Consider the following 26,568-nt stretch of genomic DNA (forward strand, 5'->3'; position numbering starts at 1 on the left):
TGTCTGTGTCAGGCATGCTGTCAAATTACCTGCACACAATCAATATCACCTTCACTCCTTGCATTTTCATTTGCCTATGTAAAAGCCTCTTTGATGTCACTATCTTATCCGGTTCCGCTACCAACTCCAGCAGTGCGTCCAGGCATATACTGTGCAAAAAAAAAGGAAACTCGATTTGCTAGTACACTTTGATCTTCCCCTTCCCCCCTTAAAGCTATGTCTTCTAGTACTTGCCATTTCTACCTGGGGCAAGGACTTAACCTATCTATGCCTCTCAACTTTTATCAACCTTCATTACCCTAGAGACAGCAATGTAGGTCTTTCCACCCTCTCCTTGTACCCAATATACTCTGATCCTGGTGAACCTTTTCTGAATCTTCTCCAAAGCTTCCACATTCTTCCTGGAATGGACCAACCAGAGCTGTACACAGTGCTACCTAACCAAGCACTTATAGTGACAATAGACAATAGCAATATGGCTTTCTGATTCTTATATGCTATGCAATAGTGAAGAAGGCAAGCAATGTCTTTACTACTCTATTTATGGTTCCACTTTCAGGGAGCTAAGGACCTGGACTCCAAAACCCCGCTGTACTTCCACGCTGTTAAGGGTCCTTCTGTTAACTATGTACTTTCCCCATACATTTGACCTTCCGAAGTGCTACAACTCCCACTTGCCTGAATTAAACTCCATCTGCCATTTTTGAGTAAAAAACATGGAAGGTTGCATGGAGTATTTCATCCATCAACCAATATCACTGAAGTATATTATTTGGTTGTTAGCCCATTGCCTTTTGTGGAACGTGCAACTTGTTTGCTGCATTTCCTGCTTTACAACAGTGACTGCACTTGAAAAATATGTTTGCTGGTGTAAGTGAACAGCTTCTCCTTATTCTTCTGAAGCCCATCGCCCCACTGGGGCATAGACCACAGACAGTAGTTCACCAGAGTCCTCCGTCCTGGGTTAAAGATTGGCTTCACTTTCACCGCATGACTTCCTATGTTTCGAAGTGAAGATCCTTCCTCTCTCAGGTATGAGAGCTTTGCTGCTTCTGTTAGTGTTTCTGTATTACGAGCTTTTTACAGGATGGGGTTGCTAACCTCATGCCTGCTCGTTACTGAGGGAGAGTGCAGAGCACACCAGGGTGGCAGAATGCAGGATGCTCAACTGAACTTTACCAATAACCCTGCTGTACAGTGTGCAGACTCCTCCCATGTGGGTGTGGCTAACTGAATGGCATATTAACTACTGCTACATCTCCCCTTTTTGAAAAAAAAGAAAAACTAGGTATGAACTTCTTTTCTATAGAGTTGCATTGAAATTATAGTCACTGAAATTGAGCAATCCAGTTCCCTTTACCCATAGCATGTAACCTATGCTCCTTACTTGCACATAAGAACTGCCAACTATATAACTGTCTTTCTCTTTGTTTTTAACACTCTCTCTCTTTGTATTCCTCTTTTTTTTTACCAATTCCATTTTTTTAAGAATGGTCTCATTTTGTGAAATGTTTTCAACATTAGAACTCTTTATAAAAATGGAGGTCTGGGTAGGCTAGCTGAACTCGGCAGAAAAGTGTGAAGACTAATCACTTGCCCTTAGCCATTAGACTAATGGAGTATATCTCTGTGGTGGGACAGACTAACCAATCTGGCATTGGTTCCTGGAAGTGTTGGAGTGAGTGGAGATTCTTGAACAGGTGCACCCAGTTCAGGTAGGTGGTCCTCGTTGTAAGGATCGGGCCACCCTATTTCTTCCTCTACCTTTCGTAGACTCAGAAGGCATGTATTGCCATGCCTGTTCCACCCGATTTCACCTTGTGATGTTCTGATCACAAACGATGGTGCTGCACGCTGCCAGACTGTTGTCCCTTTGGTGGATTAGTCTGAAACCCAAGCAGCTTCCTCACTCCTGAGCGGTGACAAAGATTTTTGCTCTGTGTCTGGGATGCTCTTCAATTTGTCACTTTTGTCTAAGTCCAGTGAGTGAGGTTGGAAAAGGGAAGGAAGAACGGGCAGGCCTGTTCTCAGTTCACAGCCCATTGACAGCTCTGGTGGACTGCAGTCACTTGAAAGCTAGCAGTGATTTTTAGGGGTATTTTTCCTTCAGTAGGAGACTCTTAACAGTTTGCACTGCTCTCTCCACATCTCCATTTGCCTGTGGGTACTGTGGACTGCTTGCCTGGTGTTTGAACTTCTGGAGGCTTTGAATTTTGAGCAGCTAAATTATTTTCTGGAGTTGATCTTTGCCCTCTCATTTATCACATTTTGCTTACCTGTGGCATATTCTTTAAATTTCTCCTGTACTATTCTGTACCCTTTTCTCTCAGCATCTGTCAGTCATAATCTACCCATGATGTCCCCTGCTTTGTCACCCATGCAGTATATCATTGTGCTTATCTGAAGCCTGATTGAGATTGCTTGTAACCCTAAATTTTTCAAAGCATCTGAGCCATCTTTCAAAATCCCATTGGTTTAGAAAAATTAAATATCTTGAGGGAGCCTTTATTAGGTAAGTAGATGTGGATACTGCAGATGTTTGATCCATTTTCCTGTTTGTTTATTATTTTTATTTATTTGGACTACACAGTTCTTCTTTTCCCTGAGAGTTTGACTGATTTCTCTGACTTCTCTGCTGCGTCTGTGTCTCTGTACACTTCCCTAGGCTAGTGGTCCACAAACCATTACCATGTATCCACTTTTGGGTGTAGCTTGAAATTGTTGTCTAACATCCCTAATCCTTTCTCAGATCAGGCCTCATGGTGCACAAAATTAACAAACTAGCATAGGCAGTTCAGGTGGATAAGTCTCTGGATATTTCTCATAGATCTATGTGAACAAGAAGAGTCTTACTGTAATTTTTTTCTTTTTCACGGATCTCACCTGGTCTGTAGCACCAGTTCATCATTGCTCCAAAAATTTTTTTTAATAAAATAGACTCTCTGATTTTGTCTTATGTTTGGAATAATAAAAGCTCTAGAGTGAATAAACTTTTATTGCAAAAATCAAAAAAAGATGGAGGACTGGCTTTAACAAACTTTAGATTTTATTATTGGGCAATTAATATTTGCTATATTACTTTTTGGATTTATGATATAGACGATCAAGATCGTCCTTCATGGTTACAGTTGGAGGAAAATTCAGTATTGGGGTTTTCTTTAGCTTCTTTATTAGGAGCTCCTCTTCCTTTTTCGTTCTCCAGAATAGGTAAACAAGCTCTTAACCCTATTGTTAAACATACTTTAAAAATTTGGTTTCAATTTTGTAGGTTTTTTGAATTAAATGATTTTTTACTTTCTAGTAATATTTATTCTAATTTCTTTTTTAAACCATCAACTTTGGATAAGGCTTTTCTAACATGGAAAATTAAGGGAATAAAAACTCTTTTAGATTTGTTTTTACAAAACTGTTTAATGTCTTTTTCACAGTTAATGGATAAATATGATATCTCCAATACACATTTTTTCAGGTATTTACAGGTTAGGAATTTCTTATGTGATTTTTTACCAAATTACCCCTTGATCTGCTCTTCAAATTTAGCTTATGTTATTTTTCAGTTTAAACCTTTTCAAAAATGATTAATAGCTATCATTTATAAACAGTTAATGAATGCTCGCACATCGCCTAATGATAGGGTTCAACACACCTGGGAAGTAGAACTTCAACACTCACTTTCAGATAACCAATGGAGTAAAAGTTATTATTTAGTTAATAATTCATCTATCTGTGCACACCATATTTTAAATCAGTTTAAGATAGTACATAGGGCCCATATGTCCAAAGATAAATTGGCGCATATTTTTCCTAATATAAGCCCTATTTGTGATAAATGTAATGCACAAGTGGCTACTCTAACTCATATGTTTTGATCATGTGTAAGTTTAAATAATTTTTGGGAGGGATGTGTTTGGAATATTATCTAAAGTTATAGATATGGATGTTCAACTTAATCCACTTAATTTTTGGGATTTTCCCAGAGGAAGCAAGCAAAGTGTCTGCCTCCGCCCAACATGTGATAGGTTTTTCAACTTTACTGACTAGGAGAGCTATTTTGCTACATTGGAAAGAATCCAACTCACCCACTGTTTTTTATTGGCTCTCCTCCATCATGTCATGTTTAAGCTTGGAGAAAATTAGAAGCCGGACATTTGACACAGCTTTTGATTTTGAACAAGTCTGGTGACCCTTTATTCAATATTTTCACATGATTTAATTTATCTTTATTTATTTATTTATTTTTCTCTACTCTCTTTGGAGAATATCCTTGTCCATGAAGGTTCGAAGATGACTGGGAGGATGTGTTTTTTTCCTCTCTCTTTCTTTTTTAAGTTTATCCTCATTTGGACTGCCCAATCTTTCTTTTTCTTTCTTCTTTTTTTTCTTTCTCTCTTTTTTGTTTTAGTTTAGTTAGTGGGGTTTTTCTTTCTTTATCAATAAAATTTCCAATCTTTTTTTACGATTGCTATGAGGAGTTGTAATTTCTCTCTAACCATTGTATATACAACAGCATAATTTACATATTTGAGTTTGATATTATATGCTTTTTGTCTGTAATATTGCTGTTTATATGTCTTTTATCTTATCTACTTGTTAAACTCCTCTTTCGATTTGTATTTGTATATTCTTTATTTGAAAATCAATAAAAACGATCGAAAAATGAAATGAAATCATTGATCGACCACTTCTAATGCCATGTTGCGTTCGTTATTGAGGGGAGAGTGCAGAGCACACCAGGACACCAGCCTGCAGGATACTCGACTGAAATTTATTCATAACTCTGCTTGTACAGTACGTGAACTCCTCCCATGTGGGAGTGGCCAACTGGGTGGCATAGGAATGACACTATTAACTTACACTACAATGCTCAACCCTCTTGCTTTCGCTGTTAGGCTTGGGACCGTCCAATGGCGGAGTTAAGTTGAACAGTTGCATCCTGTAATTATGAGAAGTGCATGTTGTCTTAGCTTTACAAAACTTGAGGCGTCATTACAAAGAGTGAGGTTATAGAAAGCACCCGGACCCATTCCATCTTCATCACTTTTCAGTCATCATTGACCATTAGAAAAATTACCAGAATCATCAACTTGAAACAACATACTCAGAAAGAAACAGCAAGTCTGTTCCTTCAAATCACAACCATAAACTGCATCTAATACCATTAGGCATGGTAGAGTTTGCTACCTGTTTACTTTTTTAGAATGTTACTTGGTGATGTCAATGTTTCCATGTTCATTTGTACTTTATTTTACTCGAAGCAACAGAACAGTGAAACATAACCAAGTATGTTATTGATGGAGTAAGAAGGATTTCCAAACTTGCATGGAGTTTTTTCAGGAGAAAATTGCCTTGGCCCAAAATGTCGGCTGTTTACTCACCTCCATAGATGCTATCTGTCCTGCTGAGTTCCTCCAGCACTTTGTATGTTGGTTGCTCGAAATTTCCAGCATCTGCAGAATCTCCTGAGTTTAAAAAATGTTTTCCAAAATCTGAAGACCTCAAATGATGAGAATAGGGGAAGGGGTATGCGGTAATACTAATTCATGAAATTTTAAACTACATTCTTCATGTTACGTTCAGTCAACATTGGGAACAATGTATCTTCTCCAAACTTCTAACATTCCTTTCAGTTATTTTTACATACCTTCACCAAATTACCCACCAAGCACAAGCAATAACAAATCTGTTCATCAACTTATCGACATGTGCACAGTTTAGGTAACTTTATGTAGGAAAAGACACATCAGTATTAAAGGCTGCCCAAAAGAGATGCACTAGGTAAATCCCCAAGTTAAGCTGATTGTCCTATCATCAATGGCTAAAGAAGTTGGATCTCCATTCTTTCGAGTTGAGAACAATGAGGTGAACTTAATTCAAGTATGTAAGACCCTGTGGGTTGTCACAGGATTGACACGTTGTCGCAAGATAAGAGGGCAGTCATTTAAAACAGAGATTCACAAGGATTTCTTTTGCAAATGGAGGTGGGTCAGGGTAGTCTCCTCGTCTGGAAGCTTCTAGAGACCAAATCAGTGGAGATATGTAAAGGTGAAGTAGATACACTTTTGAATTGAGGGTTATGGGGACCTGGGAGAGAAGAGGAGTTGAGGCCAGGAGGTAGGTTAGCCCTAACGATGTTGAATGGATGGCATGTTTGTGGGGCTGAAGAGATACCTCCTGGTCCCATTTGCTTATGTTCTTATCAGGGTAAAATCAGTTGCAGCAGGTCCAATGGAATTACCTGAGCAACCACTTCCTGCTGGAAATGCTCTATTAGTTAAACCATTCTCTAAGTCCCGCCATGCAGTCTACTATTCAAAAACATCTTTCACTGGAGGATATCACACTCCTCTACTATCCTCTGGTTAATAAAGAATGTGTTAATAATAGCTTATAAATAGTAATAGAGAAAGCCACTTAGCCGCTCCATGCCTGCCCCATCTTTCTATTAGCTGACCTTTGATCTCCGCAACTATTTACTGCACAAACCCATTATCCATCAATTCCCTTATTTTTTTTCTAAATCGGTTGATCCCTGACTCCAGCAATCCCAAAGAGTGACCATCTACAGGCCTCTCGGATCGAGAATGTCAAAGAGTAAAAGAGTGACTACCGGCGGGTGAACACACATTCTTATCTCTGCAATAAACCGGTCCCTTATTTTGAGGCTGTGATCCCTGATTCTGGGCAACCTCCAAGGAAAGCATTCCATCTACCTTGTCAAAACCTGCAACACCATTTTATGTTTCAATGGGATCGCCGCTCTAGACAGATCCAGTACCCCTGGGAAGGGTACAGTGAACAGTTGTTACACCTATTGCAAGGTAAGAGGATCAGAATTGCTCTAAATGTTTCCCTTTGAGCACTTTCACGGGCTGATCAGTGGATCTCCTTCATATAAAACAGGTGGACTAGAGGGCCTTCTCAATGTAGGCTGCAGAGAGTTGTGGACTCAGCCCAATACATCTTGGGCACATCCCTTTCCACTAACGAAAGCATTTATAGAGGAGGCACTGCTTCAAGAAGGTAACATTCATCGTTGTCGATTCTCACCACCTGGGCCTTGCCATCTGATGCACCATCAATAACTCTTGGAGACGTGAGGCGAGATATAGGCTTTTATTGGCTGGAAGAAAGAGCAAGCAGCAATTGACCACCACACTACATCCTGGAGACTGAGGCCGGGGCGGTGTCCCCAATCGCCTTTATACCGAGGTCCGTGGGAGGAGCCACAGGAGCAGTCAGCGGGGGGGGGGGGGGGGGCGAGTCCAGACAGGTATATGTAGTTCACCACACCATCTTTTTGCAGCTACCATTGTAGAGAAGCCTGAAGTCCTACACTATTAGGTTCAAGAACAGTGAGAGTTTTTCAAGGAGATTACCAAGAATATTAATGAAACCAGAACAGTGGACATTTTCCTCATGGACTTTAGCAAGGCTCACATGGCAGGTTGGTCCGGAAAATTAAGTTGCTTCACATTCAGTATAAAGTAGTCAATTGTATTCAACATAAGCTTTGAAAGAGAAAGCAGAAAACGGTAGTAGATGGCTGCCTTTCTGACTGGAGGCCTGTTACTAATGGTGTGCCACAAGGATCAATGCAGGGTCTGTTCCTGTTTATCATTTATCTGAATGATTTAGGTAATGTGGTGATGCACCATCAATAACTCTCGGAGACGGGAGGCAAACGATAGGCTTTTATTAGCAGCAAAAGACCACGATTAGCAGCAAACCACCACACAACATCCTGGAGACTGAGGAAGGAGCAGTGCCTCCAATCACCTTTATACAGGGAGGAGCCACAGGAGCAGTCAGCAGAGGGGTGTGTCCGGACAGGTATATGTAGTTCACCACATGTGGTAAAGTCAATCAGAAAATTTGTGGATGACACCAAGATTGAGGGTGCAGTAGACAGTGTGGAAGGCAATCAAAGCTTTCAAGGTGATCTGGACCAGCTAAGACAATGGGCTATAAAAATGGCGGATGGAATTTAATGTACACAAGTGTGAGGTGTGTCATTTTGGTTTGGGTAAGAATTACACTGCGTGTGTGGTAGAACAGTGGGATCTGGGAATACGGATCCACGGTCCTTTGGAAATGGCATCACTGGTAGATAGGGTTGCAAAGAGAACTTTGGCATATTGGCCATTTTTAAATCGGAGCATTCAGCACAGGAGCTGTATAAGACATTGGTGTGTCCAAATATGGAGTATGGTGTACAGCTCTGGTCACCGACCTACAGGAAAGACATCAATAAGCTCGAAAGAGTGCAGAGAAAATTTACACGGATATCGCTGGGGCTTAAGGACCTGAGTTACAGGGATCAGTTGAATCAGGGTAGAACTTCATTCTCTGGAGCATAGGGGAATGAGGGAAGATGGTACAGAAGTATACAAAATGATGAGGAGCATAGACAGAATGAATGCAGCAGACTTTCTCAACTCAGTTGGGTGAGACTAGAGTTAGAGGTCATAGGTTTAGTGTGAAAGGTGAAATATTTAAAGGGAAGCTGAGAAGGAACTGCTTCACTCAGATGCGTGGTATGACTGTGAAACGAGCTGACAGTGGAGGTGGCGGATGCGGGTTCGATTGTAACATTTGAGAAATTTGGGCAGGTGCATGGACGGAGGGCATGGAAGGCATTGGTCCTGGTGCAGGTAGATGGGACTAGCTAGAAAACCAGACAGGCAAAGACAAGATGGGCCAAAGGGCCTGAATCTCTACTCTCTCACTCTATGGCTTCATAACAACTACTCCCCTTCAACCAATCAGTTCTTGAACTAACTGGCATAACCCTAAGCACTAGAGGTTAATAATACTATGACCATGTAGATCATCACTTTGCACTTTTTAAAAAAAAATTCTCATTATATTCTTCCTTGTAAAAATTGTTGTAATTTATGTTTTCCTTATGAAAGCTGCCTATGTAATGCTATGCCTGTGATTCTGCTAAATGTAAGTTTTTCATTGCACCTGTGCATACATATACTTGTATATACTTGTGCAGATGATAATGAACTTGAACTTGACTTTGAGAATTTGTGGTTTGTATTTCCATTTTTGTTGTCCACCCACTTCAAGATAAATCATCCCAGGGGAATCAATTGTCATTAACTTTGTCATTGTCAGATCATTCATTATCAAAACCCACGTTTCTGCTCCTTGAAGTGGGGATGTCGTGCTGACTTGGTTCAGTCATTCATTTGTAGGCCTAGATGGATTTAAAGCCCTCTCACATCCCACCTGCCGCCAATAGCCTTCTTCCACAGGAGACACAAGGGGTTGCAGATGCTGGAATCTGGAGCAAAAAAACTGAACTTCAGGAGGAATTCAAAGGGTCAGGCAGGATGTCTACAACAGGGTTCCCAAGCTGGAGATCACAGAGCCCTCGGTTAATGGTAAGTCTCCGTGGCATGAAAAGGGTTGGGAACCCCTGAAGCAGGAAATTGGACAGTTGACAATTCAGATTAAGATCAGTAACAATCAGGTGGTGCCAGAGAATGGCAACTGTTTGTGTGAAGCTCCCAAGGGCATCATCAGATATTCCCGCTTAGGGCTACTGCAGCTGAGGTCAACAGTCACAGTCACTGGTACTTCAGTGAGCAATATTGTTTCAGGTCATTTAAAGAATCTATCCTCTCCACCACCAGATTTCTGAACCCATGGAACACTGCCTCCCGCTTTTCCATCAATGCCTCCAATATCCCAAGCACTTCCTATGCCCCTTTGTCAATGACCACGAATGAAACACTTCTGAAGTACTGGAATTTTTTGTTGTGTGGAAACCTCTTTCTGCACTGCAAACCTCTACAGGACAATGCCATAATGATCAGATTTTTTAATTAACAGTATTGATCGAGAAATGAGTCTTTGCCAGGGCATTAGATTTTGTTGCCACTGTAGGAAGTTCCAGTCGTGACACAATAGATTCTGGTTGATACAACACCATAGGACCTAACCTGCAAATTAGGTTCAGTCTATTTCTTTACACTTGTGATGGAAATTAAACAAACTTGAATCTTGAAGCATTTTGTCTGCAGAAGTTATTGACAGTAACTGGTGCTTGTCCACCATCTAGTGGTGATAAAGGGAATTCCACCTGCCCAGGAAATTCATTTTAAACTGGAGACCGTGGACTGTAGATGCCAGTCCCCAACAACCTGCTGAAGGAACTCAGTTGATCGAACAGCATCTGTGGGGGCCAACAGTGGGGTTCAACCTGAAAGATCAACAATTCCATTTCCCCACAGATGCTACTCGACCCCCTGAGTTCTTCCAGCAGATTGTTAATTCGTTTTTACAATGATGAGCCATAGCTGTTCTTTCAATGCAAAAGTGTGGAAGGTTTTAAACTGACATTAGAACAGATTTTAACTTGTTTGGAGGAGAGAGGTGCCACGCGTTTCTGAAGACTTTTACCATTGCTTTGCAGGAGATAATTGACAAAAACCCAGCTCTAGTTGCCTATCCCTAATCACCCTTCAACTAAGAGCCATTGCTCGACTATTTCAGAGGGCAGTTCGGAGTCGACCACTGTGCTAAGGCTGAGTCCTTTTATTTATTTATTCTTAATTATTAAGAAACAGCGTGGAATAGACCCTCCCGGCCCTTCGACCCACGCCACCCAACAATCCCCCAATTTAATCCTAGCCTAATCACAGGACAATTTAAATGGCCAATTTGTCTACCAACCTATTCACGTATAAACTCCTTACAGGCAGCGGCAGGAATTGAACTCAAGTCACTAGTAATGTAAAGCATTGCCCTAACCACTATGCTACCACACCATTCCGGAGCTAGGAGGATCACGAAACCAGAGAGATTTCAAAGGATAACCAGTTGTTTAGAGATCACCAGTACTGCTACTGAATATTTATTCCAAATGGATATGACTAACTGATGTAATTAAGCAGCTGCTCTGTTACAATTTGAACTCAAGTCTCCGGATCACCGGTCAAGTAATTTCACGCTGCGGTCACCATTCTGCGCTGAAGAGGGACACCCCTCCATGGATGAGCACAGAGCAGCCAGGTCAAATAGAAGGCTGGTCGGTACAATTAATTATTCTTTCAGTCCTGAATGACATGGAGTGATGACAGCAGGAGAGAGTGCAGGGCATGGAGTAGTGGGAATTAGGGGCTAATTAGAATTAAAGATAAAAAGCTGGAGCAATCACCTCATCTGTCAGGCTAAACCCATATTGGTAGAGCAACGACGGTGAAGGTTCGTTCCTGGGTACCTGTTGGACTCGTGTTCCTCAGACTTCAGAAGATGTAGCAGTGACCGTATTAAAAAAAACATTTATGATTCTAAGGGGGCATGATAGGGTAGATGTTGAGATGTTTACACTAGTTGGAGGGTCTTGTACAAAGGAGTATATTTACAAAGATCAGTCATTAATAGTGAGGTCCTTAAGAATTCTCTACCCGGGGGTTGTGGAGAATGGGTCACCGGAAGTATTTAAGAAGGAAGCAGACAATTTTTTGTGATGTACCCAAAGTGCTGTAGAACTCAGCAGGTCAGACGGCATCTATGGAAAGGAATAAAGGGTCCACGTTTCAGTCCGAGACCCTTCCTCAGGAATCAGGACTGTCCTAAAGTAGCAACTGGCCACCTCAGTTGGGATGTCTGATGATTCTCAAAACCAACATGAGTCTTTTGCCAATGGGTGGGTCATGTAGCATGTGTCCTTCCTCCCTTGCGATGAATGTACAAAGCAGAACAGTACACCCCAGCGGTCCACGATGTCTGCAGCAACCACGTCTGTGCAAGGCCCTCTGTTCCTTGCCTGTTCATGTGCCTGCCCAAACATCTCTTAAATGCTGTTGTCCACTCTCACTGAATGTGGGGTATGGATGTTGAAACAATAAACTCCTGTACCAGCTACCTCACAGTAAATGACAACCCAATCCTGTGATACAGCCCACTGAATCAGCTCTCTTATTCTGCTGAGCCGAGTGCTGTAAAGACTTTGTTAGTTTGATACCTATGCCCATTCCATTATCTGCTTTTAGTCATCAGACCTTACTTTGCCATTCGCTTCACATTTTCTCCAATGCCCGTTTGAACAAGCTCCTCTGAATTTTAAAATTAAAGTCAATCACTAACCGGTTCCTTGAAACAATTACATTACAGTTACGGTGTCGAAAATTCAACAACATGTAAAGAGGCGTGAAGTGAAGTCAGTCCTTCTAATCAAGTTCTGCACACGACAAAAGTAGCAATTAAAAGCAGGAAGTTTTGTTCTATCTTCAAAGCTTGGACAGAGCTGGAGATTTGCGTCCTTCAGAAGGAATCATAAGGCTTTGGAGAGGGTGTGGAGGACACGCACTAGAATTATATCAGGGATGAGAGATCTCAGTTTTGTGGAATCGCTTGGATGGTTTTATTTTTATTTATTTGGAGATACAGAGTGGGAAAATTTCTTTCATCCCATCGAGCTGCACCACCCAGCCACCCACCTATTCGATCCTAGCCTGAATCACAGGAGAATTTACAAACTGGAGCACCCAGAGGAAACCCCTGCTTTTCATGGATAGGATGGAGTTTCCTACGAACTCCTTACAGGTGGCGCTGCAACTGATCTGCGAACTCCACCTCCTCAAGAAGTTACAGCTTCACGCTAACGGCTAGAGCAGCAACGTTAAAGGGAAGTGTTTAAGCGTGGTGATTGGTTTTGATAGATGAAATGGGGAGAAACTGTTCCACGCCACAGAAGCATCACGATTCAGGAGAAGCTTCAATGCAAAATCTGGAGAGGAGGAGGAGGAATATTTAAACAGAGTTAGTGGCTGGGGTCTGATAGAAACAAATTGAAGGTAACCGCCAGAATAAATAGTTGAAGCGGAATATATCCCATGACTATGGAGAAGGAACACGGGGATGGATTACGGGTGTGAAGCCGGTCAGCGGGCAACATGGTGACATAATGGTTCACGCATCGCTTTGCAGCGCTGGGAACGGGGTTCAATTCTGCCACCGTCCTTTTGTCTGTTCTCTCCGTCACTGTGGGGTTTTCCTGCGGGTGTTCCAGTTTCATCCCACATTCCCAAAGAGAAGTCTGGGTTAGGGCTAGTAAGCTGCGCCATGTTATGTTGTAGCTGTAAGCATGGCGACACCTAAAGGCTTGCCCTTGCACATATTCGGACTGTGTTAGTCTTTGACACCAATGATGAACTTCACGGTAGCTTCAACGGTCTGATGTACTTGTGACAGATGAAACTAATAATAATAGCAACAACAACAAATAATAATAATAACACCAACAATAAAGGGCCGGATGCTCTCATTCGTCCCGGCTTTCTTTCCAAATGTTTGGAAATGAGTAACTGTGACCAGGGGATCCTGCTCAGGGCTCACATCTGCCCACCGCATGCAACGAGGTTTTAAGAACAGAAGAAACAGGAGCAGGAGTCGGCCATCCAGCCCATCGAGCCTGCCCCGTCATTCAATAAGATCATGGCTGATCTGTCCGTAAACTCAGCTCCATCCACCTGCCTTTTCCTCATAACCCTTAATTCCCCTACTATGTAAAAATCTATCCAACTGTCTCTTAAATATATTTAGTGAAGAAGCCTCAACTGCTTCCCTGGGCAGAGAATTCCACAGATTCACCACTCTCTGGGAAAAACAGTTTCTCCTCATCTCCATCGTAAATCTTCTCCCCCGAACCTTGAGGCATTGTCCCCTAGCTCTAGACTCTAGTTTTGGGGTCAGACGGAGAGCTGCTGGGGTCCAGACTTGCAGATGACAGCCAAGTTTCAGCTGCAGTGTATCACTGTGCAGCAGCTGAGAGAGGGCAAACTGCAGAGACTGGAGTTCAGTTCCAGTCAATGGGAGGCGGTTCACTCTGATAATGAATGTAATCACAATACTTTGAAAGGTGCAAGTCTGCACGGTTCATGTTCACATAGGTACGTCACAGGGGTGTGCACTCAGGAACGATATTGTGGCGTCAACGCGCTTTTTGGTGTATGCACCATGGGTGCTGGACGTTCTCTTTCATTATGAAGCGGAGGTGAAGATCGTTAACCTGGGTTACAACCAAGACCAATTTTCCAAGATGCAAAAGAGTCAAAGTACTGTACATTTAATATCAAAGACTGTATAGATTATGCAACCTTGAGATTTGTCTGCTTACAGGCAGCCAGAAAGCAAGAAACCCGAAGAACCCCAAAAAAAGAAATACCATCACCACTGCACGGAGAAAGAGGGAAAACACACACATACACACACACACACACACACACACACACACTCAGACACACACACGGTCACACACACACGCGCTCATATCATGTCAACAACAGGAGCAAACGGCAGCATTCTGAGCCGGACTGAGTCCCTCGATCCGCTCCCTGGAGTGGCTGGAGTAGGCCCAAACCTCAATCTCAGTTCATCATATTAGGGGGCAGAAACTGTGTGAAACTCGCAGAGATAGGCAGTTCACAGCCGCAGCGCCACAGAGAGAGGAACGAACATTGCGGGAGAGTGAGCAAAATCTGCAAGCGAGGGAGCCACCCCTTAGTGACCGTTTAGTTGAGAGGGTCGTTGGAAGACGACTGTGAGATTAGAAGATTCAGCAATCAGAACAGGAGAAACAGTTTTCTTACCCAATATAGAGTCATAGAGTGCTGTAGCACAGAAGGAGGCCCATTGGCCCATCCAGCCCATGCCGAGCTATTATTCTGCCTGTTCTATTGACCTGCACACGGACTATAGTTCTCAATACCCCTCCCATCCAGGTATTTAATCATAGCTCTGGAGTTAATGAGTGAAGCGGAGGCCACATCACAGTTTAGGGATAGGTTGAAAAGGCCACTGCAGACAAAAGGTCTTAAGGACACCTGAAACTGATGTGCTTGTGCTTTAGGAGTCACTGTACACAAGGTAGGTTAGCACTGTTGGTCACTAGTTAGGCCAAATGGCCTTCTTCTATTCTGTCATCTTTCCTCTGTGTCTCATGACTAGTCTCTATTCATTGTCTCCTTAGAGCTTAGGTTCATAGTTATATGGAAACAGGCCCTTCAGCCCAACTTGTCCATACTGACCAAAATGCATATCTACACTAATCCCATTTGGCTGCATTTGATTCATATTTCTCTAAACTAGGGGTTTCCAAGCTTTCTTATTCCATGGACCCTTGGTTGTGAACCCCATTCCTCTCCATGTACCTTTCCTAATGCCTCCGGACATTGTAATTGTACTCACCTCTATCACTTCCATAAACCTACCACCCCCTATGTGTGAAAAGTTCTCCCCTCAGATTCCCTTTAAATCTTTTCTCTCTCACCTTAAACCCATTCCCTCTAGGTTTACATTCCCCTACCCTGGGAGAAAGACTATCTACCTATCAACATCGCTCATATTTACAAAATCCTCTTTCAGGTCACCCCTCAGATCCCTTCACTTCCTTCCCAGCCTATCCAGTCTGTCCTTGTAAATGAAGCCCTCCAGTCCTGGCAAACGTTCCTGTGACTCTTATCTGGCCTAATCACATCCTTCCTACAGCGTTAAATGGGCTGTAATGAGGAGCTAAGGGATGTCACATTTTCCAAATATCTTGTCATTGAATAACCCTGCTACTCAAGGCAACCATAGCTATTTTCACTCAGAAACAAGTGAACAGAATGACATTTTTGAATAAAAGCTCAGAACTGCTATCTTTGAATTGCTCGGGCTTTGGTCCATGGGAACAGAGTGGGGTAGTAAGCCACTGGACCTGTTGCCCTTACTGAGACCAACGTTTGGACCTTGGTCTAACACTGTTCCAAGCGAGCTCCACATCACCAGGTCCCAGCGATAAGCCGTAATTAATATTACCATCATATTCATAGGTCTGCCTGTTATGTCTTTTGTGGAAAGCGCTACAGGGATTTTAAAAAACTTTCACACCATCCTAAAAGCTTCTTCCCCTAGGTAGTTAACCTAATCAACTATTCTAGATACCACCCCCAGCAATGTACCGGAAACACTTTAAACCACTTTTTAAAATGTTGTTTACATTGTATATACATGGTGATAATTTGTGTTTATGCACATTTTATTCCATTCTAGACTTTAACCTCCGACTTTGTTTATATAGTTCTTTATTCTTTAGAGTTGTTGAATGCGGTTTTTGTTACGTCGTGCCCAACATGTCGTTGCAACATACCACAGCAAAGTATTAATACATGTAAATGTACAGTATGTGGAAAATAAAGTTGATTCTGGAGATGTAAGGAACTTTAGAATAAGTTATCGAGATGCAAGGAAGAGGTAAAGTCTACAGACTGAAATTGAGGCAGAGATTAGAGACCCAAGAGACTGGAACCTGGAGCAAAAAACAAGCTAACTGCTGAGGAACTCGTTGGGTTGATGGGGGGGGGGGGTAATAGGAATTGTCACTATTTCAGGTTGAAAGCCTACAACAGAATTGAGAATGGAATAGGTAGCTAGTATAAAAAGGGGGAGGGATGAGGCAGGGGCAGAAGATGATTGGTGGACTGAGGAGGGATGTAGGATGATGGACAGATGGAGGAGTGGGCGACAGAAGCAGCTGAGTGCTGGATGGGTAAATGAGGGGAAAAAAGGATGTTGGGGGGGGGCAACAGAGATCACATCTGCTCTAGACTTGAGCTTCACCCAATCTCCATTCCTCTTAATTTTAGCTTGACTAACTCTTGACTGCTTTACACACTCCCAACATCGTGTATGATCAAAGTAGCATTCTTTTCCTCATCATTGCTGTTCCCTGGATTGAAGGCTGGGTAGATAGTCCCAGCGAAGGTCTCGGAGTACGTGTGCAGCAGTGTCAAGGTGCTGGCATTGTAAAAGGCCACCTGACCCGCCTCATAGTCCAGGAACACGCCAAGCTTCTGCAGCTGGCTCACGTTCAGGGGTGTGGACATACTGTTGTGCCACGCCAGGTACCACGGCTTCTGGAAGGCCACCGACCAGGCCAACGGGCTGTTCATCAAATTGCTGCTTTCGTTCCTAGGCATGGACTCCTTCACGACACCCACACTCCAGTTGGATTTATCCTGCACGGTCACTTCCCAGTAATGCTTCCCTGCGTTAAGCCCCTCGGAGGCCAACACGATGGTCACGTGAGTGAACCGCTTCGAGGACGGGGGAACGGCCAGAGGATTTTCTCTGACTGAAACCGCTTTGCCATTGGCGGTGATTTCCAGGGTCGGGTGGGAGGTCTCCACATCCAGAATGATGTTTCTGGCCCCTGTGTGGATAAGCAGAGAAAATAAGTGAGGATGAGAGGTACAAACAGCAAGCCGTAGGGCAAGGTCCTCTCCCAACTTGGGAGGCCTCTCCTGAGGTACGGACATAACTCTCAGCCTGCCTGTGTCTTACTGAGCGTTGTATCATCTGAGATCTCGTCAGACATTAAAACGAGCGTCCATGCAGGCACTCAGCAGCGCCTTAAACAGCCCATGGAGCTGTCGTGCATGTCCTCGATGATCTCCTGACCAACATTGTGACTCAAGCAACATAGCTAACTGCTCAGATTGGAGGAGCAACATCTAATATTCTGTCTGGGTAGCCTCCAACCCGTTGGCATGAAAATCGATTTCTCAAACTGCTGGTAATTACACCCCTCCCCACATTCCCTCTTTTCCTTTTCACCATTCTGATTACCTTCTTACCCCTTCTCTTCTCCCCCACCCTCATCACCTGCCCATCACCTCCCTCTGGTTCTTGCCTCCTTCCCTTTATTCCGTAGTCCACTGTCCTCTACTAGATTGTCTTCAGTCCTGTACCTTTTCCACCCATCACTTTGCAGCTTCTAACTTAACCCTTTCCCCACCCACCTACCTCCCCCCTCACCTGGCTTCACCTGCCACCTTCTAGTTTGTCAATCTTCTCCTCTCCCCAACTTCCTACTCTGGCTTCTGCCCCCTTCCTTCCCAGTCCTGATGAAGGATCTTGCCCTGAAATGTTGACGGTTTATTACTTTGGAAATAGATGCTGCCTGTCGTTCTGAGTTCCTCCAGAATTTTATGTGCATTGCTCAGGATTTCCAGCATCCACAGAGTCTCGTGTGTCTACAGCAAGTTATCTGTCGTGGGAATTCATTGTGTTCCGACTGACTGCAACATGCCCCATATCAAAGCAGTGATCAGGTCTCATAAGCATTCACAGTGATTCAGGCGTCCTCATATTGGGAAAGGAGCAGTGTAAATAAAAGCTTTTCTTCCTGTCTCCCGATGAGTTCAGTCAGTATAAGGAGACTGGGCCTTGGAAGGAAAGTTGGCTCCATCTGTATTTGGCTCCAGTGCTCTGGTAACACTGGCTCAGGTCCATTGCATGAAACGGCTCCAAAAATAACACGAACTGGCATGGGATTAATGATCCAGCTCAGCAAATGCAGAACTGTATCGTGAAAACTGGAGATTTATCACCTGGATGAAGTGGTGTGTGGAGCAGGAGAGAGGGTTGGCAGCAAGATGGTGGTGGGGCTGAGGGAAGGGCTTTCTGGTTCTAAGGTATCTTTTATGGAGCTGATCTGAAATTGGTTCACTGGTAGCTTTCATCTTCAAAACGATATGTTATGCAGTATACTCGGGCACTGTTCCAGAAATCTGAATGTGTGACTTGCACGTTGCCGAGGGAATGCACTGTCTGAGTGTTGGCATCTTCCAGGTGAAAGGTTCAATCAGGTCAACGAGAGGTCACCACTCAAAGAACAGGCGAACTCTCCAGATCCTTACCAACGTTTATCCAGTATCTGGTCAGAGAGCAAACGTTAAGTTATTGAACCAACATCAAGAGGCCAGGGTATTGGTCCAGGGCTAAGAGTTCAAATTCCACATGGGTACTCAGGGAATTTAAATACAAGTGATAGAAATAATCTGGAATTTAAAAAAAATTAGACTCGGAAATGGTGACCAGATTGTAATTAAAAATCCATCTGGTTGGTTAATGTCCCTTTAGGGAATTTTTACCTAGTCTTATTCCAGACCCAACAATGCAATTAACTCTTAGCAGCCCCTCGTACATGGCTCTGTGATCAATTAAGAATGAACAATACATACTGATCCAGCTAGCAATGTCTACATCCCATAAATGAATATAAAGAAGTCACTAAAGCTGACCAGACACTTGTTTATTTTGTAATTGCCTGTGATACCTTCAAGAGAGACAATTCTGTTCTGTGTTTGATTGGATCCTATTGTTAATCACTGAGCAAATAAGAAAAGCCCAATTTTCCAAACGTCAAACGTGACCCGCCTGGCTTGAGGGAACACGTAGGAAGTTGCTGATGTTCCTCTCAGGGAGCATTGCTGCTAACATGTCCATCAGTGATGCTCTAAGCATCACGCACTGTATTCGTTAATAGCATCAATGGATGATGAGGGGGTTTAGCTCGGACGGGGGAAAAGAGAATAGTGTCTCATTCGAAGCGCTACTCCGTTTTCACACAAAGAAAGCCAAGTGTGAATGTGGCAGAATAAACCAGAGAACCAAACATCCGAACCAACGCGGAACACTGGCGTGTACGCGGACAGAGTGGAACCAAGGAGTTAAACTTCAACAAGGCTTCTCCTACCCATTTGACAAAACTTCAGCAGTAACTGGGAACGGAAAGGGTCAAAGGTTACATCTCCATTGTTGCGGCTAATGATCATACAAACCATCTGTGAAAACACAAGGCTTACCACTGTACGTTAACATGAGAGAGATCCAACTTATACACGTTAGGTAATTGCCAGAAGAAGCAGAGGGGGAGACGTGGAGATCTGTATTGAGGAAGTGAGATGTTACCAGTTTGATGCATTGCCAGTGAAAAGAGACTAAAGGCAGAACCCGATAAATACTTGAGCAGAAAAAAACATGTAGTAATCTATATGGGTTGCAAAAAGAGACGTGTTGCAAAATTTTGCAAAGAGCTAGTATGGGATGGTAGACTGAATGGCAGCTTAGAATCATGGATAATTATAGCACAGAAGAAGCCATTCACCCCATTGGTTTCCTGTGATCTCCTGTCGTGCAACTTTAAAAGAGCAGATACTTTAGTAGATAGGGATGGAGTGAGTGTTTAAGCAGGTTATTTAGGATGAGAAAGAGCCCAAACAAATCTTAAGACAGCACAGACTCATCTCATCATACTGAATTAAATAACAAGACATAACAACAGGTAAGAGGAAAATTCTAAGCTCCACCTGCATTTTTCTTTGCATCGACTCAAAATGAGCTTGAGCAGTTTGAGAGTTTTACAGTTTCCAATGACAGCTGGAACCATTGGCAGGATAAGCTAAGGTATGAACCATAGCACCATAGAACCATAGAACACTACATCACAGTACAGGCCCTTCAGCCCTCCATGTTGTGCCAACCCATATAATCCTTAAAACAAAGTACTAAACCCACACTACCCATAACCCTCCATTTTTCTTTCATCCATGTGCCTGTCCAAGAGGCTCTTAAATACCCCTTATGTTTTAGCCTCCACCACCATCCCTGGCAAGTCATTCCAGGCACTCACAACACTTTGTGTAAAAAACTTACCCCTGATGTCTCCCCTAATCTTCCCTCCCTTAATTTTGTACATATGCCCTCTGGTGTTTGCTATTGGTGCCCTGGGAAACAGGTACTGACTATCCACCCTATCTATGCCTCTCATAATCTTGTAGACCTCTATCAAGTCCCCTCTCATTCTTCTACGCTCCAAAGAGAAAAGCCCCAGCTCTGCTAACCTTGCTTCATATGACTTGTTCTCCAAACCAGGCAACATCCTGGTAAATCTCCTCTGCACCCTCTCCATAGCTTCCACATCCCTCCTGTAATGAGGTGACCAGAATTGAACACAATACTCTAAGTGCGGTCTCACCAGAGATTTGTAGAGTTGCAACATGACCTCTCTACTCTTGAACTCAATCCCCCTGTTAATGAAGCCTAGCATCCCATAGGCCTTCTTAACTACCCTATCAACCTGCGCAGCGACCTTGAGGGATGTATGGATCTGAACCCCAAGGTCCCTTTGTTCATCCACACTCTTAAGTAACTGACCATTAATCCTGTACTCAGTCTTCTGGTTTGTCCTTCCAAAATGCATCACCTCACACTTATCCGGATTGAATTCCATCTGCCATTTTTCTGCCCAACTCTGCAGCCTGTCTATATCCTCGTGACCTTCGACAACCTACAGCTCCTCCAATCTTCATGTCATCCGCAAACTTACTCACCCATCCTTCCGCCTCTACATCCAGGTCATCTATAAAAATCACAAATAGCAGGAGTCCCAGGACAGATCCCTGCGGCACTCCATTAGTCACCGACCTCCAGGCAGAACACTTTCCTTCCACAACTACCCTCTGCTTTCTTCCTTTAAGCCAATTTTTTATCCAAACAGCCAAGGTTCCGCTTATCCCATGCCTCATGACTTTCTGGATGAGTCTCTCTTGAGGGACCTTGTCAAATGCTTTGCTAAAGTCCATGTAGACCACATCCACTGCCCTACCCTCATCAATTTCTTTTGTTACTCTACCCTCCATGAAGGATGGAACGAATTGGATTTAAAGTGCAGGGATGAAGCTGATAAAATTAGAAGGTCAATTCCACACACGCTCATGAATCAAAAGTGATATAGTTGCAAATATGACACCAGAAATAATGGATATTATGTGTCACACGCACTCCTGCAAAGGGCTACAGAGAAACACAAGAACATTAGAAGTAAGAGCAGAGAGGCTGTAGGAAAGATTCACAAAAATATTGCCTGGTCTATAGGGCTTGAGTTTCAAAGGAGAGGTTAGATAGGCTGGAGCAAAGGAGGTTTGGAATTACTACATAGAGGTTTATAAAATTATGAGGTATATAGATCGGGCAGGCGGCAACAGTCTCAAAGGTAGTGGAGTCTCAAACTGGAGGGTATAGGTGAAACATTTAAAGGGGATTATGGGGGCGTTTTTAAATCAGAAGTTGGTTGGTGTAGAGAATGAGCTGTCAGAGAAGGTGCTTAAAAGACATTTGGACAGGTACACAGATAGAAAAGTTTTAGACAGGATATGAGCCAAATGGAGGCAGATGGGATTAGTGTAGATCAGTCCCCCGGCCGGTGTTGATGAGTTGTGCTGAAGTGTCTGTTTCCGCACAGCCCTCCAAGACGTCCCACTACTCAATTGATCCTGGTCAAGTGAGCTCCACGTTCCTGTCTATTCCTCATAACTCTCTGCTCTCCTATTTCAGAGATCTTCCTCTGCTTTGAATGTCTTCAATGACTCCACCTTCAGAGGTCCCTGGCATGGAGCATTCCAAAGAATCACCACCGTCTGAGAGAAAACATTGCTTCACACCTCCGTCTTAAGCGTGACGATCTCCCATTCTGAAATGTCGCCCACCATCGCCCCTGTAAGGGAAGACACCTTCCCTGTGAGCACTCTATGAGAATTGCCTGTTTCAGCCAGAGGAAATTTGGTACAACAGTCTCATTTGGGCAAGTGCAGTTAATGACTTTACTTGCAGGCAATAACTGCTTCAGCTAAACCAGCTTTTAAACCAGGGTAAAAGACAGCTCACTTAAGTTTTAAATTCTTTAATCCCTATTGTTTCAGTTGATTCAGGGTAGACTGCAATGATAACTGAATGGATACACAGTGACAAACCTAAATTCAAATGCCAACTGATTCACCTCTTGCAGCTGGTTGACATGTGGGACACAGCTAGCTACCCATAATGGAAAGGGTTGAGCTATCCCCACCGATCTGAATAGAAATGATAAACGGAATGAAAAGCAGCCAATCCCCAGCAAAGCAAATTGTAGTTGAGAGCGTAAGCATTGGATTTCTAGTACATTGTAGAACGTGGTGGAGAAATTTCTCCTCAGTCACTTGCACTGGATGCAGAAAGGATCCCCATCCAGATTTCTATCTCAGCACGTTAAACATTCAACAAGTGATCTATTAACACTGGTGGATGCAAGTATCTGTCAAGAATATCCTGCAAGCTCGTCTTCCCTCCTTCGTGTCAGCTTCACATGTTTTTGCAGGTTTCAATTTGATTTCTACAGAACAACTTCACGGTTTGTAATCCTCTAGATTTCACTCATGTCCTGATGAAGGGTCTCAGGCCAAAAGGTCCATTGCTCATTTCCCTCCTTAGATGCTGCCTGACCTGCTGGGTTCGTCCAACGTTTTGTGTGTGTTGTATTTCACTCACCTTCTCCTTCCTCGGTAGTCCCTTGTGGATGAGGGTGACTCACTCTTACTCCGTTTGAGAGGAGCAGAAGATCCAAGTGTGTGATTTCCTTTACGGCTGTAAATACTGACTACACATGGGCCTCTAAGATTATCAACAATGAGTCAAAGAACTTGCTTTATCATAGACTAAATGCAATTAGCGACAGCTCACGGAGTTGGTAGATTTCATTTTATTTAGAAATACAGAGTGGATTAGGCCATTTCAGCCCTCCGAGCCACACCACTCAGCAACCCTGACAATTCCAATTTAAACCTAATCACGGGACAATTTACAATGACCGATTAACGTACCCAGTACGTTTGCCAGAGCACCTGGAAAAAAGCTTCGCATTCCACGGGGAGGACGTACTGAGATTCCTTACAGAGGATGCTGAGGTTGAACTCCGAACTCTGACACCCCAAACTGTAATATCACTGGGCTAACCGCTGCGCTACCTGGCCACGAACATGGTTTTGTATGATTAGAATGCTTTCAGTAACAAAAAAGCAAATAAAATTGCTGTGAAGAGGAAGAGTCAATGATTCAAAATGTTAGCTGGGGTCTTTTTTCCCTCAGATGCTGCTTGACTGGTTGAGTTGTTCCAGCATTTCTGTTTTTGTAGGGAGAACCATTTTAACTTCCACTTCAACTGGGGGAAAAAAACACTCAGTTGGCAGCTCTCTGATGTTGTCCACAGGAGACCAGTGAAGGCTAATGCAGTTTGTAATGTGTTGGTTGTTTGTCTGGCTTACAGTAAGCCAGTTCCACAGGTGTTGATTACGGAGTGTGCAGACAAATGTATGTGCAGCCTTGCCAGCATTTATTCCCCTCCTCCCCGAGGTAGAGAACGCTCACCAAGGCGCTTTTCCAGCTGGTAAATGTTCTGAACTCTGAAAACCTGATCGTGGCTGCACAGCTAGTTAGACCAGTAAGACAGCAGGCAGACGAAATGAAACCATTTCAGTGCTCCGTTGTCTGCCTCCTGCAAATGACCCACTTTCCAACATGTACCCTGATTGCAAGTGGCTCACATTTGAGAATAAAGATACAGTGTCCTGCTCCTGACAGGAAATTTGTCCACCAGACCTAATGGTCCTTGTGATTGCAATCAGGGTATCAAATGACTACCGAAAATGGGCCAAAAACTATTCCTAATCCAAGTCCACTTTGCAATCTGTTCAGGCAATTTAGGAAAGCCGGAGGACTGATTTGCAGATGGAGGTGTGACGAAGGGCGGGTAGAGTTCTGGCTTTCAGCTTTCCAAAGGGAGAAACTTGGCTGAGCCTGTTCAAGGTGATGAGATTGTTGTGGGTGTCCTGTGATACAGGAAGAATTTAGTCTAGAAAGACAGGAAGTTGTAAGTGCCAAATGTGAGGAATGGAGGTCTGCTGGAGAAGTGGAGTCAATGCATAGATTCTGATGAATTCTGAGGTGAGAAGGCTGCAGGTTCCTTCCGAATCTCTGTGCTAAATGGGCTAAAAGGGATTTCCATTTTTTATCGATCAACTTACTGTTAGAGATGTGTCAGTTCTAATACTTACAAAATTGGATTAATTCAGGCCGATTTTAGTGAAACCCATGGTTGAAAATAATCACACTGGGGCTATTTCTGCCAGAATGCACGATGAGTTCTGGGTGGATAACTATTTAAGCAATCATTATTCCTATTGGAATCAGATGGGAATCTCATTAATGGAAACATTTGTAAAGTGCAAAGGATGGGCAGGATCCCAGAGTCATTTTGATTCACCCTATGTTGCTCCTTCGATATCCTGAGCCTTCCTTTCAGCCTTTTATCATTGGATCAAGTGTCCAGATTCATACTAAATGTCACCAAATAATTTTGATTACACATTAGATGTGTCATGAGATAGAAAAAAAAAATCAGTCCATTTAATCTTCTTGATACCGAAGATTGAAGATTGGAGCTCAAAGGTCAATCAGAAAGTCAGGGCGTCAAAGCACGATAGCTGAAGTCTGGTGACTGGAGAGACTGAAAGTTTGTCCTGGAGTTGGAGGACTGCCTGTTTGTGTGGGACGGAGGAAAGGGGCTTGTTTTGCTGTTCATGAATGCAAGAGATTCTGCAAGTGCTGGAAATCCAGAGGAACGCACACAAAATGCTGGAGGGTGAAGGGTCTTGGTCCAAAACGTCAACTGTTTATTCCCTTCCACAGATGCGGCCCAACCTGCTGAGCTCCTCGAGTATTTTGTGTGTGCTGTTTTGCTGCTGTTGCTTGTTGTGTTCTGTGTTTTTTCTATGTGAGCATGCTGCGCTGGGTGGGATGGTGACAACTCTCAGGTCCCCACAGCATGTGTTGGTTGTTAATGCTGTATGTTCCGATGTACATGTATAAATACAGTAGGTTTGAACCTGAGCTGTATACGGCCAGAGATCTTCAGGAGCTGGGCCTTGCCTATAAATTGCCCCAGACATCCACTGCCATGACAAACACCTAGGGGTGTGATGAGTGCCCAGATGGGATGTCATAGAACCATAGAACTCTACAGCACAGTACAGGCCCTTCAGCCCTCCATGTTGTGCCAACCCATATAATCCTTAAAAAAAGTACTAAACCCACACTACCCATAACCCTCCATTTTTCTTTCATCCATGTGCCTGTCCAAGAGGTTCTTAAATACCCCTAATGTTTTAGCCTCCACCACCATCCCTGGCAAGTCATTCCAGGTGCTCACAACCCTTTGTGTGAAAAAGTTACCCCTGATGTCTCCCCTGAACTTCCTCCCTTAATTTTGTACATGAGAAAAAATGTGTCCTGAGGAAAACACATGGGAGAACTGGCCAATGAAATTGTTTCATTGGTCTTGTGAATTTTGTAATGGAAGGATAATAGAGCCATAGTGAGGGGGGCAGAGATGACAGTACTGGTATCTCCAAGTCTGCTTCATCCGTTGAGCTGGCTTCCTTGTCCATCCCCATAGTAGAGTGTTGACATCATTCAATAAACTGTAATCTCTTATGTTTAGTTTCAAGGTGGTTGGTGGTTAAGTTTAAGAGAGATGTCAGAGGTAAGTATTTTTTGCACAGAGTGCTAAGTGCTTGGAATGCACTGCAAGTGTAGTGGTTGAGGCTGATACGTTAGGGATATTCAAGAGATTCTTAGATAGGCACATGGATGAAAGAAAAATGGCAGGTATGGCTACTTTGGAAGGAAGATTAATAATTGAGTAGGCTTTTATAGTTGTCACAATATAATGGGCCGAAGGGCCTGAACTGTGCACTAATGTTCTATGTTCCATGTTAATGTAATGCTGAAGGCAATAAATATACTGAATAAGCATTGCTGACCAGTGATGCACATATTAACTCAGTCAAGAGAGGCTTTCCATTATACAGAAGTTTAGGCTACTAGGTTTTGTTTGAGCCTTGCATAGATTTCAGG

The 26,568-nt window shown here is 43.3% G+C and overlaps 1 protein-coding gene across 1 annotated transcript in view; it reads right to left on the reverse strand.

The window, feature by feature from the left end:
* Window positions 1-16,103: 16,103 nt before the first annotated feature.
* The window catches only part of LOC132391881 (nuclear factor 7, ovary-like), a 156,314-nt gene continuing 145,849 nt past the window's right edge, over window positions 16,104-26,568 (reverse strand). The window contains exon 7 of the mRNA XM_059965619.1: window positions 16,104-17,209. Coding sequence (XP_059821602.1) covers window positions 16,665-17,209 — 545 coding nt within the window. The 3' untranslated portion in view covers window positions 16,104-16,664. The remainder of the gene's footprint in view (window positions 17,210-26,568) is intronic.

This window comes from Hypanus sabinus, chromosome 3 (genome assembly GCF_030144855.1).
Source record: "Hypanus sabinus isolate sHypSab1 chromosome 3, sHypSab1.hap1, whole genome shotgun sequence".
Lineage (NCBI taxonomy): Eukaryota > Metazoa > Chordata > Chondrichthyes > Myliobatiformes > Dasyatidae > Hypanus > Hypanus sabinus.